Here is a 19,308-nt window from a genome sequence, read left to right on the forward strand (position 1 = left end):
GCTACTGCACAGAGAACTGGGCATATGAAGGAGGTTTCCACACACAGGTTCTGCTGCTAGATCAGAAGCCCTACACAAATATTGGATGCAGACACACCATTGTTTTGGACTATGCAGAAGTTTAGTACCTATCAGCTGATTAAATTATTGGACACCTGTATTTAACATTCAGTCTAGCACAGTGGTTCTCAACCTGTGGGTCTCCAGATGTTGTTGGACTACAACAACCTGGTCATGCTGGCTACAAATGATGGGAGCTGTAGTCCAACAACATCTGGAGACCCACAGGCTGAGAAACACTGTGAACCAGACCAAATGTATAGCCTGTTCTTGTTTAGTTGGGAGACTAAGACCCAACTAAAGTTCAATGTAAACTACATCTCCAAAAAGTGTGCATAGGATTGCAGCCTTTGTCACATCATTACTACCTAATCAGCACCCAACAGTGACTTTCCTGGTCCTATGTGCCAATAGCACTATTTGGGCATTTTACTCCCAAGTAGGGTTGAGGAGGACCAAGCCACACCTACTTCATTCAACTTTGGGTGCATTTCCTGCCTTCAGATGACAGGTGAGCCATAGCCCACGTGATCGGCCATCATCCTGGGAGAATACATGTATTACAGTATCAGTCCTGTGTGCCAATAGTCCTATTCAGGTGTTTTACTTATCCAATGCACAAGAGGGGCTGTGCTGAAGAGCCTCAGCTTCATGCCGTGTGCACTTATTACCCCCTCCTGAAAGTAGGGGGCCTTTGCACATACAGTTGTACACAAAAAGGCTTCCATGCAACCTGGAACTATGTGCAATCACCTGAAACGTCTAACGTGTTGGATCTTTATTGATACGCTCTCTTCAAGCCTGATCCGGTTCTTCTAATGCTATACATTAAAAGTGTTGCATGCAACTAGTGACCCCCAAAATATGCACATTCCTATCAGCAGACACATCCCTCAAGCCTCACAGGGCTGTGTGCATACCTATCTCATTTAACACTGGCTGTGTACCCAGTTTCCAGTTCAGAAAGGGACCTGCTTTTCTCCTTGCTAGACTAAAGTGAATACAGTGGTACCTCTGGTTATGTACTTAATTCGTTCCGGAGGTCCGTTCTTAACCTGAAACCGTTCTTAACCTGAGGTACCACTTTAGCTAATGGGGCCTCCTGCTGCCGCACAATTTCTGTTCTCATCCTGAGGTAAAGTTCTTAACCTGAGGTACCTACTTCTGGGTTAGTGGAGCCTGTAACCCGAGGTGTTTGTAACCCAAAATCCCACTGTAAGACTTAAATTAAGATTCATCACTGTGATTACCTTATCTTTAATCTTGTCAGCTCTGGCATCCAGAATCTGGTTTTTATTTTGTTCTTGGTTACATTTGCGACTTCCCCCCACTACGGTTATAACCTTTGCTTGTCCAGCAGAACTTGCAGTGGTGGTAGATAATACAGACGTGTTGCTGCCCGATACTGAAATGGTACTGTTGCCATTTACTGAACCATTAACACCTTGAAAAAGAAATTTTTAAAGAAAATTGAACTTCAGCAAACATAATATCAAAGTTAAGAGTCGAACAGGTTCGCGCACTAACTGTAATGGTGAGCATTTAAAAGAGGGTTCTGCATACATGTTTGAACACTATTAAGTAAAATAACACAATATGCTTACTCTGGACATGTTTTAAAACATCAAAACTAGTTAAATGGAAACAATCAAGTAACATCAACAGCAATAGGAGGGATTTTGCCAGGAGTTGTTAGGCACATTTTCTACAGCAAACTTCCTTAATCTAAAGGGCAAAGCTGTAAATGGGGGGGGGGGGGGGCAGAAAGAAACATATGCCATCTCTCAAAAGGACCCTTCCTGTAACCACTGAATAGAAAGCTAAATATCTGAATAGCAGAAGGTAAGAAACACCAAAAATCTACAAGATGCCCCCATGTATAAGACACCCCCTATTTTGGGGGATTCAGATTTAAGAAAATGGGGGGAGATGGGGGGGAAACCTAGTCTTATATATGGAAAAATACGGTATCTTTTTTTTACTAACAGCAGTTTCTGAAGGTCTTGAGCAGAGTTTGGATACATGAGACTTTTTCACATGAGGATGTGGATTAAATCCAGGACTTTACACATATACTGAGTTAATATGCACGGTTTATCCAGTGATACTGGGAAAATCCAACTGTTTCATGGGAACTTTCTGCTTCATGAACCAATAGTCCTATTCAGGGCTTTTTTCCCCGAGACGGAACTGAGTTCCGGCTCCTCAGGTGGGCATCATTGTAATTATAAGAGAACAAGGGAGGCGTTCATGGTGAGTTCCAACACCTCTTTTCCTACAAAAATAGCACTGACCTATTTCCATCTGTATTTTTTAAAAAATCACTGTTTTTGAAACACAAAGCAAGATGATGCACAATGACAGTGCAGTTGAACTAATATGGACAGTTTATCCACAGTGGAAATAATAAACTTTTGCTTGCTATTTTTTTTAAAAAAAACAACATAGGGAGATGATGCACAGTGACACTGCACTGAAATGCATCTATACCATACATTTCAAACAAGTGCGCTTTATTAAAACAAATAGCATATTCTGAAGGCTAACATTCATGGGCATTTTAAAACCCAGCACTTAGAATTATAAACAAATAGGCTTAATGCTTATCTAGTATAATGCCTGAACTGAGATAAAAGGCTTTGGTTTCTTGAGAGAGAGAAGGCTAGCCCCATCCTACAAAAAGAAAAACCTTTTACTTCTCCTCTGCGCTTGCTAATTGCAAGTAACACGCAGGCTGCAAAGATATAAAAAAGGTTAAGAAGAATAACAGAACAGGAGGACCTGGTGGCAATATTTCATTAACTGAAGCTGGAACAAGAAGGGAGATTCCCCGGCCGTGCAGCTGCTTAAAAGGGGTAAGCCATGCTACCCCCCCCCCCCGGCCAACCAGGTCTGCCCGCAACACAGCCCCACCCAGAAGTGGAGCGGCCTTGCCTGCAACATGCACATATGATCCGGATGTATCAGGAATATAAGCTCCACAGGGAGAGAGGATCAGCTGTGGCACACCTTATTTACATTCTTGTTTCTGAGGTTACCTTACCTACATTTTATGTTTCACGGCTTACCTTTCTCCAAACTGCCTCGGGTACTTTTTCCGGCAGTCCTCGAATGGAATGAAGTGGAATCATGATTTTGAGCGGGAGGAGCAAACAAAGGAGATATTCCAATAAGGGATGGGAAGAAAGTTGTGCCAGTACGCGAGTGCATGTCTGCATTTCGCCACCATTCTGTACAACCAGAGCAAAGAAAACGAAGAGAGTTATTTGAGGATTTCCCTCTGGACAGTTCCACACACAGTTCCTGAGCAGATCTGCTGCTGGACATTAATAGTAACCAGAAGTCCTGCCTTTAAAATGCTCAGGTGTTATCATTTTCTGTATTGTTACTTTTTTTAATAAACAGAGTCAAGGCACATCTACCAACTTTGAATTAAATGCAATAAGCAACTGATAATACAGCTTGTGGGCTTCTCCAGGCAATCTGTTTTTTAAGCATTCATCCTGATCTGCTGGTACAATGCTTATGCAGAAACTGTTGTTGTTGTTAAATAAATTTGTATACCACCTTTTATCCACTTGTTCTGGTTTCTGGTTAGCAAAGTCTTGAACCTTGCCTGTAAAACCAGAGCCACATTTTAAACATGACATAGGGATGCGGTTTTTTGACAGCAACCCCCAAGTCATCAGTAATGCACACTAGTATCTTTTTAAATGTTCACATGGAATCAATGTGTTTGTTTGTTTTTTACAAAAGCGTCAGCAGAATAGAACGCTAGCTATTGTTTCGTGATTTAGAAGGAGGAAGACATTATAAAATATACAGGAATGTGATCCCTATAACATGGAAGTCAAGTCAAACTGACACAAGTTTCAAAATATCTGTGATGTGCAAAAAAATAAAATAAAAGGCAATCCCTTTCCTGGTAAATGAAAAAAAAACCTGATTAACAGAGCTTTCCCTTTAGGGCTGCCTGGGACTTGCAAACAATGATTTTTCTGTTAGCAGCTTTTGCTATGTAACACAATTTGATACATGTCTACTCAGAAGTAAACCCAACTGAGTTCAACGGGACTTACTCCCAGGGCAGTGTGTAAATGATTGCAGCCTAAGCCAGTTAAAAAAGATGAAAAGATTTTAAAATATACAATGTAAGTTATTTATCTTTTTAAAGTTCTTTCCACTACTGCTCATTAGCCCAAATCGAGCATTGATTTTGGAACAGGCTTCTAAGGGAAATAACAGTATCTCTATTACCTACCATGATTAAAAATATAATATGGGCAGAAAACTAGAAAACACCCAGTAGGGAACAATCTACACAGGCAAGTTTGAGGAGCAGATGACAAGATGTTCTCATCTTGGAAACTGGTCTTGCAAAGATTCCTATGTGCAATTATGCTTTTTTTATATATAAAAGATAAACTTTAAAAGGAAAGCAGGCAAGCTTAGAGGTGATGCCATTCAAAATCTTTGTGTAATCAAGTTTGCTCTAAAATCTCCCTTCCTCCCGGTGCTCTGCAGGAGGGCTTTCTACGGTTCATACATCAAGTTCCTCAGTGAATGAAGACAGAAATTGTGCCAACAACAAGCAGTCTGCCATCATTATACGGAAGCGAAGCTGGAATCCAGCAATTCTAGGCAAGTTAATGGAATTAATTTACACCTAATTTATATCAATGTTTTTGATAGCAGGTTTCAGACTACATATCACTCAGCCTGAAAGGAAGGTAAGAAAAAAGTAGGGAAAAAAGTAGGGAAAGTTGATGGTAGGTAATATAATGTCAAGGGACGCAGGTGGCGCTGTGGGTTAAAGCCTCAGCGCCTAGGACTTGCCGATCGAAAGGTCGGCGGTTCGAATCCCTGCTGCGGGGTGTGCTCCCGCTGCTCGGTCCCAGCGCCTGCCAACCTAGCAGTTCGAAAGCACCTCCGGGTGCAAGTAGATAAATAGGGACCGCTTACCAGCGGGAAGGTAAACGGCGTTTCCGTGTGTGGCTCTGGCTCGCCAGAGCAGCGATGTCACGCTGGCCACGTGACCCAGAAGTGTCTCCGGACAGCGCTGGCCCCTGGCCTCTTAAGTGAGATGGGCGCACAACCCCAGAGTCTGTCAAGACTGGCCCGTACGGGCAGGGGTACCTTTACCTTTACCTTAATATAATGTCAGGACTATTATGTTATGGTGGCCACTTACGAATTGCCAAAGAGGTGGGTTAAAAAACAACAACCCAATTTGCATAAAATCTGCATGTACTAATTTATATGTATAGAATTACTCAAATTTAAATAGAACAGCAATGCATCACACCATAGTGGAGAGACTGTGATCAGGTGGCCTGTGAGTGAGTGTCCTGTTGGGCAGGACTTACGGATGAGCAAGTTCAAAGTCCCTGCTCACCCTTTTTAGGGTTCTTGATCTTTACATTGGACCACTCTTCTAATAGAGAACTCTTTCAAATAGAGAGTGGTTCTCTGATGTTGGTTTGTTCTCTGGATGGTCCTCTAGAAGTAGGAGTGGCATTCACTGGTTTCGATCTATACCAGCAGGAACTCTCCCTCCCTGCAACATCCCAAATCTGCTTTATGGGGTTGGGTGAGTGTCCAGAGATGTGGGGAGCACAAGGGGGCTTCTAGGGGGAAGACGGGGAAGGGGAAGTCTTGAGTGAGCAGATGTCTGCTTGAACAATGTTAGACATCAGCCTAGGACATATATTACGCAGAAAATTGCAACATGGATTACTATTTTGACTTGGAAGAGAGCAATGACACAAACACAACAAAAGAGGAAATAACTAAGTGGCACGAAAGTAACCGGTAGCATTGTTTAGGAAAATGAGCAAAGTAAAAATGGGTATGTGAAAAACAGGAACTATCTAGGAGAGCAGGCAAGAGACCAGTGTGCAACAACTCCTTGTGTAGGCAGAACTTCCTACTTGTGTAAGGATTTTCCCACCACCACCACCCCTGCTCACTTTCATCATAGAGATACCTTTAAGGTTATAGTCATACCCGCACTATGCATTTTAAACTGTAGTTTAGCCCTCACAGAGCTACAATTCTCAGCACCCTTAACAAACTGCGGCTCCCATGTGCATTTAAATGTATGGTATCTATAACTGTATCTCCACTGTATTTGGAGTTTTGTTGGTACCAGAATAACAGCAATGGTATTCCTAGTGCTCATGTGGGAACTGTATGTGAGCATCATAGGTCCATAAGGAGCTATGGCATGCCAGTAGTCATGAAATCGCTATTCATGGTGATAACAGATGTGCCACCATGTCTGGGATGTGTCTGAGATGACATTGTACCAACCTGAATGCAGGCAACCTAAATCAATCTTCATCCATATCCATTACAGTGTGCAATCCTACATGTCTAATCAGAAGGAAGTCCTATCGAGTTAGAAAGGACTCGCTTCTTAGTAAAGTGGGTACAGGATTGCAGCCTTACTGATCAAATATAAAATATCGCAATATTATCTACCTTCAAATTGTTTTCATGCTCAATAGAACTGTACCTTATGAATGAAAAGAAAATCTATATAGACAGGGTGGCCTGTGGCTAGCTAAAACATTCAAAAAGTCTTAGGGGTAAGGTCTGTTGCTCTATAGTGAATTACGAAAGGTCCAATTCCTTAGAGCACCCTAAAATACAAATGCTACTGAAGTATAATCAGTTATTTTCTAGAATGGAAAAGGATTTCTCATCTCTTAGAGCAAGACAGGACTGCTGATTAACTCTCTGAAACAGGAAGAGCAAATATGACACAATCCAAGAGCAAAACCTTTTATAGACAAAATTGGGACACTTGACGTAACCAGGGGTGGGGGGAGGAATCAATGAGCTTAGGCACTGTCACAGAAATATCTGCTGTGCTAAAAAGAATGGTAAAAATATGTTTTCATCATTCATGGCATATTCAAGCCACAACCAAGGCACAAGTACACTTATGTCCAAATAAATAACAAAACTACAGTGGTACCTCTGGTTAAGTACTTAATTCGTTCTGGAGGTCCGTTCTTAACCTGAAACTGTTCTTAACCTGAAGCACCACTTTAGCTAATGGGTCCTCCTGCTGCTGCTGTGCTGCCACCGCACGATTTCTGTTCTCATCCTGAAGCAAAGTTCTTAACCCGAGGTACTATTTCTGGGTTAGCAGAGTCTGTAACCTGAAGTGTATGTAACCTGAAGCGTATGTAACCCGAGGTACCACTGTATATGCTATCTTAATTGTGGGGAAAGATTTCTAACAAATCAGGAATACATTATTTTACCACAGTATGCTCATCCTAAATTTTCCATCATAAATGTAAGTGGTACCATCTTTATTCATGTTTACCTGAAGACACTGAGTTCAGTGGAGTTTACTCCCAAGTAAGGATGACTGCCAAGTGTGCAAAGGATTGCAGTTCTATTTGTTGTACCCATCTTTGGCATAATCTCTGAGAGCCAACTATCATAAAAGGAAAGCCATACCTAGTTTGCATATTTTACTGTAGTTTTCATATTGTTTTCATAAGCATGACAGAAATCAAGCTTCAGTTTCTGCCAGCGTGCACCTATTCTACCAAAAATGTTGTTTATTTTTCTTTTTATAAAACCCCAAAATTGTGATGCTAAAACAATCACTCAATAATTATGATTTGGTCCTTAAAAAAAAATATTGCACCCTGAGGCCTCTGAAGTACAATGATAACCACCTTTTTATTGTTCTCTCTCTCTCTCCCCTTTTTCCCTGGTCTTTCTGCCACCACATTTTCAAACCTATTCCTGAAATCATGAGAGCTAGAGACTTGCCTGTATTTTAAAAAATTGGATTCTCAGGCTCTAATAATAATCCATAAGATAAAAACAAACAAACATGGTGACACTGAAGATAGCCACCCCACCCATCAAGAGTGTATAATTCTATAAACATGATTACTTGAAAGTAAACGCTTGAAAGCTGAAATGAATGGATACTAGTTTCCAAATATTGTGCCAAGCCTGAATTTTTTTATTACTCTGGAACACTTGAATTGATTTCGACCATTTGGCTCCTGATCAGGCATTTCCAGTTCTGCTTATGTTCATCCAAACTGCCTTTATTAAGACTGAAAACATGGGGTTTTTTAAATTTGTTTTTTAAAACAAACAAACAAACAAACAAACAAACAGTAAAATAAAAATTTATTCTTGGGCTGCTATTCTACCCTTAGTAAAGGAATATATAAAATTTGCACCTACTTAGGTTAGGAACCTTCACAGTCGCACCTTCCAATTAGTATTTCTTGTAATGAGTGCTTACCTGGAAAAGGTGCTAGTTGGGGATGTGCTGCTAAGGCTGTGGGTGTACCAAGTGTCCCCAAGCCACCAAATTCTGTATGCCCTGAGCTGGCTGTATGTAGACCAAAGACTGGGTGGCTGACCATTGGGAAGGCACTCGACACTGTGGACAGGTTACACGGTTGATCCCCAGCTGTTCTGAATAAATGTCCTGAAGGGGGAAATACAACATATGAAAACACACTACAAAGACACACACATTCTGCTCTTGTGACGTTCTTGCAAATATATCGGGTGGTATTCAACTAAGTTTCACTCAGACCAGGTCCACTGAAATGAATGGTCTTAACTTAGGCGTGTTCACAAATTCTAATGGCCCAACTCCGAGCAAAACTACTACCCATCATATTAATTGTTCTCCTCTTCTTAAAAGAGAAGCTTTCATTGATTTTTTCAAATATTTATTATCTGACCTGATCTGAGTACAAAAGAAAACTCAAGTTGCCTTCCAACTAAAGGGATCATAATAATTTTGACATGGTTAAGGTGCTACATTCTTTTCGTGTACCTGCGAAGGATTAAGTGCTAGATCTTTCTATAGTTAGAAAATAGACAAAGAGGAGCTTTCTTCTCCCATTAACTAACATACAAATCTTTTATTTTACTTCAGTGGGACAATCCAAATAATGGCATCTTCTCCTAAACAGAAAATAAATCTGAAGCAAATGACAAAGCGATGCATTGTTAGAGCCACTATTTTCGCTCGCACACTCAAAACATCTATTGTGTTTAAAGCAGAATTAAAGCAATTTAATGTTGATGCACAAAATATTCCATTCATTTTTTTAATAGTGATTCTGCATGTCAGTTGCTGGGGAACTAGCAGCAGAAGAGGACTGTTGCCCTCATGTCCTGCTTATGGAATTCCCATAGGCATCTGGTTGGCTACTGTGTGGGAAACGGTGGTAGACCAGATGGAACTAATTCAGCAGAATTCTTTTTAGATTATTGAGTATCAGACTTGGACCAGGAAGACTTGAATTCCAATCCCACTCTGCCTCAAAGCTCATTGGGTCGCCTTGGGTCTATCAGTATTTCTCACCCAACATATCTCACAGAGCATGAGGAAGAGGTCAGTGAGGAAGAGGTCACTTGATAGATAGTAGGTATGAAGAGCGATTCTATTTTTGTTTGCATTTTAATGAGAAATTACATAATTTACACTTCTCATACTAACAGGCAAACCAATACACAGCTTTCCTTCAAAATTTGTACTTCTCCAAATTTTGCGAAGCAGTTCTCCAATTAAAAGTCATATTTTAGTGAAAATAACATTGAAAATGTATTTTATTGGGGAATATTGCTTGAAAAATATGTGTAGTAGCCAAAACTGCATACAATAATGTGTCTATTAGGAGTACTGAATTTAAGACTGACAAAAGAAGAAACTGAACTGCCAGATTCATCCATCCCTCTTGCTTCTCTCTCCCCACTTTTCAGCTGCTGTTTCTATTATGCTGAGGGATAATTCTTGTGATGTTTAGAACTGATCACTAGGTGGTACTATTTGCATCCTCAGAGCATTTGCGCATAGAACAAATCCCTTTACTTCCAAACATCCTTTACTCTTTTGTTTTAATTGCCCATGCATGGTAAAGACAGGGGGAACACTGCAGTTATCAGAAGAAACACTGGTGTTGTCCCATTTTCCAAGAGGAGAAAGAAGTCATGTTGTGAGCTCCACCTAAGTGGCCTAGAACTTCTGGCGTTACTTAAGTGACACAGGAAGAGCAGTAAAACAGCAGTTGCACATTGCAAACGTCAGAAGCCAGAAGCGTCAGAAGCGGATGCAAGGAAAGCCATCTAGGGGAAAGGCAAAGGAAAACGTATTTGCACATGAATTAAGGGAAGTAAGTGCAAACAGCCACAAACAGGCCACTTATAATTGGTGTTGGCTGCCTCTATAGGGCAAGTCATTAATCTGGGCTAACTCAGAATGCAGAGAAGTCTCCTGTCACCATGGCCCTTCAAACAAACACTTCTGTGAGACTGTGGCCTGACGCTAGCTTCTTTCTACGCTGGATCACTAAAAACCCAAAATTTGCTTAAGTAAAGATAATTGCAACAATAAATCAATTTAAACCAGACTTGCCAGGGTCAGTGTCCATATGTATCAGAGCTCTACTATGACAGAATATGGTGTGAGTTAGACATGCTTATATGTTATTGCACATTTTGTGTCAAACAGCCCTCTCAACATCGAGGGGCACCAACAGTAATTTCCAGATATATTTTGTCCATTACCATTAGACTGAGTGCAACAATTTTCTCAGGCAGCAGATGATGGGAAGCAACAGTGGCAGACCTCTGAGCTTTTTCTCCTAAGCCACTTGGTCATTCCCGTCTGTTGGAGATCTGAGCCCTGTGTGCCACAGCTATGTGGACTGACCTTGTATTCAGTGTAAGCCCAGCAGGTCTGTTGGTAAGTTAGCTCTAACTGCTCCAGGGTGAACTCATTATGCAGACGCTTTAGCCTTATGCTTAACAGAACCAAATTTATAAATCCAAATTTGAACTACTGTACATGAAGAGGCAAATGCATCAAAGCGATCGTGCAAACAAGCACTGAAATCATTTTAAATTCAAACAGTAATTTTAGGATGAGCCAAGTCAGAATATTGAGCACAATTTTGCTACACTTGCAAAGACTCATAAAAATAACACTCTGTAACATGAAAACATTACAATCAGGCTCTTGAAAACATTTTTCCAGGATATGCAAGCAAGAACCAAAGATATTAATTTTAAAATATGTGTTTTAAGAAAACATAAGAAATATGTTTCTGGCTTGTCCTCAAAGCAAGTCATATGACAGCACGGTGAATTATACCGATTCTCTCCTTTCCTCTGACTCATTATCTTTTTGTTTCCTGATACATTAATATTCTGGCTGGAGATGAATATTTGTATTTCCTTTCATTTTTCGGTTTTAGTTTTCATTCCCGTTTAAAGGTGCCAGCTTTCTGCATGCATGTTTTGCATAATGAAATTTAATACAAAACTACATTGCTTAAGACTCTTGACTTACATTATAATAGGTTGAATATTTTTCAGCAAAGCTTTTGAAATTCTACTAGCCAGTACATAGATAAATGATTGAAAGTATTACCCAAAAGGCCAGCATCCATTTCGACAGTGCTGGTGTCTTAGTAACAAGGAACGATAAAGGCAAATGCCTTTATTAATATTAATGAATTTTGTGCTGCACTATAATAAGCCTTTTCAAAAGAACTAAAAGGGATAAATACTTAACTAATGCCTTTAACATAAAACATTGGTGAACAAAATCCTTTGCAAAGCAAGAGAGGCACAAATTTGATCATCTAGATTTCACACACACACCCATCCCACTGCACCCCAGTAGTTGCACATTTAAGATACTGGAAATATGCAGACATTCTCTTTTCCAAGGGCTTCAGAAGGCAATTCTCATAACCACATAAAGGAGAGAAAGTGATACCTTTTACTGAGGTTTCATTTTAGTTTATGGGAGTGAAAGCTTCATTCCTATGATTCTTCTCGTTATCTGATTTGCACATAGAAATAGCACCCAAAAACCATGACTGTTGTTTTCCCTAAAAACACTGATCTTTGAACAGCTTGTTGTAACATGCCTCTCAATATTAGAAGCGTAAAATTCACAGTAGTGGCAATTGTGCCTTCTGTGCTTTAAAAAAAAATATATTGAGAAGAAAGACTAATCATGCAGGAGTGACTGCAGATCAAATAAACATCTATTTTAATTAACATTTGTAGTAGTTGGGTACCAATATTTAAAAACTATAAATAAAAAAGAGGGGTAAGCATGAAAAAGACTTACATCAAAATGCATGTACTAATACAGTGAAGGGTAAAATGTGTGCTCTGGTTGTAGAAAGTCTAGGTATATGTATTAATATAAGTCCAAGCATACGTTGAAGGAAGTATGTGAACCTCACTTTTCAAACGTCAGCCATAAAATAACATGTACAAATTCAGAGCTGGGGTCTAGATGAGAACATAGGAAGAGTCGGATGACTCAGGCCCATCTAGTCCAGCATCCAATTCTCAGTAGCCAACAAGATGCCTATGGGAAGCTTACAAGCAGGACATGAATACAACAATACTCTGCACCCATCTACGATTCCCAGCAACTGGTATTTGGAGTGTAATGCCTCTGACAGTGAAGGTAGAACACAGCCATTGTGCCTAGCCAAAGCTGATAGCCTGGTCCTCCATGAATTTGCTTAATCCTCTATTAAAGCCATCCAAGTTGGTAGTCACTGCCTCCTGTGGGAGTGAGTTCTATGAGAGCAATAGTCTTAATATAAGTGATTGAATTTGGCTGATTATTGGATTTGAGTTTACAACATGATTGTAAACATAGTTGTGTACTAGGTAGTAAGTCGCTTTCATTTAAAGTCATCTTAAGTTAAAGTTCATGCATTCTGCTCCTGCGGGTAGCTATCCAATGCATGGAGGGTCTTCCAAGAAAGGACCTTCTAGCCCTTTCACATGACAATGAGCTATGCCCCAGCCAGTACAGATGTATATGTGGAGGGCTCCTTCTATGAGGACACAAACACTGGCCAATCACAAAGGCGTGCAGACTGATAGCTGATTGTGCATCAGTCAAGGGAGACTTGTCATCACATGCATTGGAACCTGGAGGACAGGGCTAGCTGGATGCACCCAAGGAAGCCCATTCATACACTCTGTAGCCGCAGGTACCAAACACCCAAGCAGTTTCAACTAAATATGCTCAGAACCTTGATGAAAGGTCTGAAAGTTCATCCAACCAACAGATTTCATTGTACAGTAGTACCTCTGTTTACAAACTTAATTAGTTCCGGAGGTCCGTTCTTAACCTGAAATCGTTCTTAACCTGAGGTACCACTTTAGCTAATGGGGCCTCCCGCTGCCGCTGCACCGCTGCCACGCGATTTCTGTTCTCATCCTGAGGTAAAGTTCTTAACCCGAGGTAATACTTCTGGGTTAGTGGAGTCTGTAACCCAAAGTGTTTGTAACCCGAGGTGTATGTAACCCGAGGTACCACTGTATAACTAATGCTCTGAACCATATAACCATATTTCCACATAGGGACTTGTTCTAACGTAATGCCAAACTATGGTTTGGCACTATGTGAACCTTCTCCTCCTCTTTCCCTCCTTCACGCATGATGAATCTCTCCCTCCTTTTCTTTTTAGTATAGGGATCTGAACTCAGGAGCCCATTTTAGATGTCATTATGTTTACACATTTAGAGGTTGTGTATATGCCAACCTGTAATTCAGGATAACACCTATCTGATGAAATGGACTGCACTGTATGAAGGTTTATGTCATAATACATTTCTTAACCCTTTGTTCCATTTGTAGGAGGGTCTTACAAGCATATTCCCAGTAATTACTTATAGCATAACCTTTGATACAGCCCTCAGGGACGTGCCACTGAACTGTACTGTATGGGAATACTCAAAAGACTACTCTTGAGTAACTGGCTCCTGGTTCAAAAAGGTAATGGTTTAAAAATACAACAGAAAATGTATGTGTAACATAATTACTGTGCTCAAATTACACCCATTTGAAAAAGTATTTTTTCCAAAATTGCACTATACAGTTATAGCTGATTTCAAAGTACCCACAAATAACATATTATCTGTAATACAATCTCTCTGGCACAACACCCTGGGTTCCAGCCTGGGCTCAGTCTCTGCCTTGGGATTTGTGTGGCAGAATTACTGAAGTTTATTACAAGCTTGCTTAATAGACTATTGATTACTGCAAAGAAAATAATTATACTGAACTGGAGGAAACCTGAGCCTCTCTAATTGCAAGCCGAGATGAAGGTGTTTGTGACTTTATATCACAGAAAACAATAACTGCTAATACTGTAAAAGATAAATGGCGAATTAAATAAGTAGATGTTTTTCTCCTGTACTTTGCACACACTGAGATTGGTAAACTAACAAATTATCATGTGCGTCTCAGAGGTCACGTGAACAATGAGACTGGGAGTTGAAAATAAAGGTAAGGATGCAATTGTGTTCATATTGGAGTATCTAGTAAATTTAGCATTTACTAGATTTTATTGAACCATGCAGAGTGAACAGCAATTGCATAAGTGTTGCTGCGGGATCACAGCAATGAAGCACTGGTGTGCTCATGTTTTGCTGTTGTTCAAAGACCTAACCATACATCTGAGAACATTCTATGTAACACTGGTCTTGCCCATTGTGTTATGCAATTAATCAGCAATTAAACACAAAATTAAAATTCACCCATCACAGGCGCATTGCAGCCCTATTCAGGTGTTCAATCCAAGTGATTAAGAACAGTGTGGAACAGGGGCATGTGGTTGACCAGTTGGTCACATCCCTGCCAGACCTCCCTCTGCCATCCATCCATTGCACCACAAGGGCTCTACATCCAGGTGTAGTCTTTGTGTGTACAGCATTAGACAAGCAACCATCTCAGTTTCCTGTTACTCCATGTGGCAAATATACAGCACTTCCCCTCTTTTTTTGTAAGCTCTTTTCATCAAGCAACAGTTCCATTGTTCTTTTAGCATTTATTCAGTTTCCAAACACGCAAACAGGGGCGTCTTACCCATAGAGGCTAGTGTCGCAGGGCGCCAGGGAAGAGGGAGAGGCTGCACGCGGCGCCTCCCAGCATCGGCTCGCCGTCCTCGCCCTCCTCCGCCATGCTGCTTCAAAGCAGCGCCGCACCCGGAGCGTCTGTCTGCCATGGCCACCGCGGCACAAAGCAGCCAGCTGAGCCAGGAGGTGCCAGTCCAGCCTCCGCCTCTTCCCTGCCAGAGGAGCTGCCCTCCAGCCACTGCCTGCCTCCTCCAGTCCCACCGGCAGCGCCGTCCTCCCTAAAAAGCTCTGGGAAATGGGGGGGGGGGGGGCGCCGGAGGGAGCTTTGCACCACGGCGCCAGATATGCTTAAAATGGCCCTGCATGCAAAAGTCCTGAAATAATCTTTTAGGAGAACATTGACCCAAGCAAACCACATTGTAAAAAAGGAATTGGTAAGGCATATTCACCACAGGTGTTGATTGTGGAGCTAAGTGAGGCAGCTCCAGAGGAAAGGCTACCTTTGGAAACTGCTGAAACAACAGAAGAGGATGAAGATGCTGGAGACGACGTCGCTGTGGTAGAGGAAGCTGATGCTGCTGTTGATGTTAACCGCTCTCCAGACTCCATATCTATAATAAAAAGGACACATTATTATTTAATTTCTTCTTCTTTTCTCCTTTGGCGATCACTCGTAGCTGAGTAAGATCGTCTTCCATGAACACAGTCTTAACAGTGTGACTGCGGAGGCCAATTCTGGATATTTAATTTACATACCACTTGATACTGAAATAATCTCCTGAGCAGTTTACAAAGTATAAAAACTTGTTACACAGAATAGGGTTGGGAGAAAACTAAACCCACTTAATGTTTAAAGACAAATTGAGGTAATTCACACATTCTGAAAGCATATGAGAACAAAAACACAGCCATCCTTCAAAATCACACTTCCCTGAATTGTGTGGTGCAGTTCTCTGGCCAAGTAATATGCACAAGAAAACATATACTGTAGTAAAGTTTGCATAAAAATGCATATATTAGATTAAGGAACGTACAAAAATTCGACTAAAAATGTGCATATTAGGACATATTTGCATTAAAATACTAATGAATTTTCATGAGGAATTTTTTTAAAAAGAAAATGCAAACAGATGTCAAAATGTGGTCTTTGGAAGAAAAAAAAAGACAAACCAAGATAAAACTGAAACTGACACATCTGCCTATCCTTAACACAAATTCTATTTCACCTGATAATAAGTCTACAAATGAACAAAAGTGCTGTCTGTAAGAGACATGTTCATAAATTAAAAGCACTGCACATGTAATAGGCTACTGCAAATGCAAGACTGGCACTTGAGGTTGGCACTGCTGGGCACTTGATAACGTCCACATTCTAGCAGGGGCTCTATTGATGAACCCTAGAGGTTCCTAGCCCTGCTGCTGCTGCTGCTGCTGCTGCTGCTGGTGGTGGTGGTGGTGGTGGTGCTGCCTATTCACCTAGCCTCTCTGTGACAGCAGAGAAGAAGGGGCAGCAGACTCCACTTGCCTCATCTTTCTGGGTGGCAATGCAGGCTGAGCAAATAAGGGTGACAGTGGTGAGTTTGGGCACTGAGAGTAACATGCTCAAGGGCCCTTTAAAGCCTACAACCGACACTGTGAAGATGTGAAAAGGATGGAAATTATCCGTTTTCTAGAAGTCCCAGTTGTAAGTATGGCTCTGGTTACTTATCATTACAGTCATACCTTGGAAGTCGAACGGAATCTGTTCCGGAAATCCATTCAACTTCCAAAACGTTCAGGAAACCAAAGTGTGGCTTCTGATTGGCTGCAGGAAGCTCCATGGAAAGCTCCTGCAGCCAATTGGAAGCCCTGGAAGTCCCGTCGGACGTTTGGGTTCCAAAGAACATTCGCAAACCAGAACACTCACTTCCAGGTTTACAGCATTCGGGAGCCAAAACGTCCAAGTACCAAGGCGTTCAGGATCCAAGGTACGACTGTATTTTAAATAAGGCCTATCAGAAAAAAGAGGATAAATTCTCTTGTATTTGATGACAGGTTGCAACATCTTATTTTTATTATAGTTTCCTCTATGATGATGAACATTGGCTTGTTTTGTTATGCTGCCTGTGACCTTGAACAAATCTTGTGGGGGGTTTGAAGAGAGTCCATAATCTCATAGGAATCGGTCTCAACTAGCCCCCTATTTCTGTGACGACAGATTAAAAAGCAAAAATTTCATACAATTATACTGGTACTATTCGGACATGGCACACTCCATTCAAAAATGGTTTATGCGTCACTGACATTTGACACAAACAGGTAAACAGAATTCATTTCTACATGTGACTTGTTTACAAAGGTGAATCTGGGATCTCCCCACATATTACTAGTACTATTCAGACATGGCACACTCCATTCAAAAATGGTTTATGCGTCACTGACATTTGACACAAACAGGTAAACAGAATTCATTCATGGGATCTCCCCACATATTGCAATGGATCATGGCACTATTGTTTGTACTACAATCTGCTACCAGGGGACGGGGAAGACTCAACAACCCTTGCAAGATCAGGGGCTCTCAGATGCCTCTCTAATTCTGAGATACGTGATCCTATAAACAGCAATAAGATTGCTATGCGTGCTGGAGGAAGCCCACATTTATAAAGAGAAACAAAAGGACTTGAACATACTTCAAAATGCATATTTCCTATGCAAATTATTATTTCGCTGCAGAGAGGGAAAAGCTAATGTTATACAAATGTGCTTGAGAAAAACCATGCATTTATATTATCAGCAGTGCTCAACATTTTAAAGTTTCTACTAAAGACATATCTGCAGAAATCACTGGAGTGCCACTTTGATGGATTTATTTACAATACTTAGAACGTAGGCCTGTGATTCTGCTGAATATATTAGCACTTCCTTTCTGTTTAATAAAATAAGAATGTTTCAGAAATTGTGCCGCCACTTTTCCTGTTCCATGTTGGCAACTTGCTAATTATTCAATCGCCTAAAAATATTCTGTATGAAATTATATAGTCGACTGACCTTTGATATACACAGTAGCCCACTTCACACATGATGATTAAGTAAACAGACTGGTGCGGGGGGGGGGGAGTGTGTGCTTGTTCAACTCTCACCATCACCATTACCATTGTCTTACTTATGGATCCACATGTGCTTTAGAACTACGGAAAACCATGGAAAGCCTCCATGACAGAACAGTGGCAGGGCAGATCTAACACATTCGTGCTCACTACCCCTCTTCGATGTTTACTTAATTCATCATCATAATGCCTGAAGATTCTGTCGGATGGACTGAACTGAAGCACAGGTGGCAACGAGTAAAACCCATCACCAGAAAAATACCAAAAGATCACAGAAATATATACACATAAATAACCTGGAAGGAATATTACTTCAAGCAATATGTTGCTTTTTTAGGGGAAAGAGAAATTAAAAATAAAAGAGTGTTTCAACTGTGAAAAGAATTCTGGTTACATTCAGCTCAATGTCTGACAGGGGCGAGCCAGCAGTAAATCATATGAAGTAAGTGGGGTTAACTCTTTATTACAAAAAATGGGATCTGCACAAGAGTTTCAAGCCTAATAAGCACAGGTAAAGGGTAAAGGTAAAGGACCTCTGTACGGTTATGTCCAGTCAAAGGCGACTATGGGGTTGCAGTGTTCATCTCGCTTTCAGGCCGAGGGAGCTGCCGTTTATCAACAGACAAATTTCCGGGTTGTGTGGCCAGCATGACTAAACCACTACTGGCGCACGGAGGACTGACAAGTGCCGGAGCACAGAGAAACACTGTTTACCTTCCCACCGCAGCAGTACCTATTTATCTACTTGTACTGGCATACTTTTGAACTGCTATGTTGGAAGGAGCTGGGACAGAGCAATGGAAGCTCACCCCGTCATGGGGATTCAAACCGCCAATGTTCCGATCAGCAAGCCCAAGGGGCTCAGTAGGTCTTGCTCCCATGAAGCAGCTGCCTAAATCCCCTCCTTTTCAGGGTTTTCCCCAGGCAATCTGAGACTGCACCTGCAAGAAGCTAACTTCTCTTCCGCTCTCTTCATGCCTCTCCTGGTTCTGGGAGACTGGGAGGAGGGGAGCTTGTCACAGCAGGAGGGGGGGCTCCCGTGCTTCTTCACTACCCTGCCTCCACTCTGTTACTTCTTCAGCAAACCCCTCCAGTCTTCTCCCTCTGACCACTCATTGTTGTCCCTAGCTCTGGTTCTGAGCCTTCTTCTTTTGGGGCTTGTTCCTCCCACCATTCCTCTGTGTCCAACCTGTCCATGACCATGTCTCTGCTTCAGTTAAAGTAAGTTTACATGATATAAGTCTATCCTGCTATATCC

General features: G+C 41.3%; 1 protein-coding gene across 15 annotated transcripts in view; it reads right to left on the bottom strand.

Moving 5' to 3' along the window:
* The window catches only part of BAZ2B (bromodomain adjacent to zinc finger domain 2B), a 188,042-nt gene that overhangs the window by 64,968 nt on the left and 103,766 nt on the right, over window positions 1–19,308 (bottom strand). For 12 of the 15 annotated variants that reach the window (XM_079975163.1, XM_079975148.1, XM_079975156.1 and 9 more), the window contains 4 exons: window positions 15,411–15,572; window positions 8,348–8,536; window positions 3,129–3,290; window positions 1,311–1,504 (listed from right to left, as the gene is read on the bottom strand). In XM_079975163.1, the coding sequence (XP_079831289.1) occupies window positions 1,311–1,504; window positions 3,129–3,290; window positions 8,348–8,536; window positions 15,411–15,570 (705 nt within the window). In that variant the 5' untranslated portion in view covers window positions 15,571–15,572. The remainder of the gene's footprint in view (window positions 1–1,310; window positions 1,505–3,128; window positions 3,291–8,347; window positions 8,537–15,410; window positions 15,573–19,308) is intronic. The other 3 variants (XM_079975160.1, XM_079975161.1, XM_079975162.1) reach the window with 1 other exon arrangement.

The sequence above is a fragment of the Podarcis cretensis genome (genome assembly GCF_951804945.1).
Source record: "Podarcis cretensis genome assembly, chromosome: 1".
In the NCBI taxonomy this organism is placed as follows: domain Eukaryota; kingdom Metazoa; phylum Chordata; class Lepidosauria; order Squamata; family Lacertidae; genus Podarcis; species Podarcis cretensis.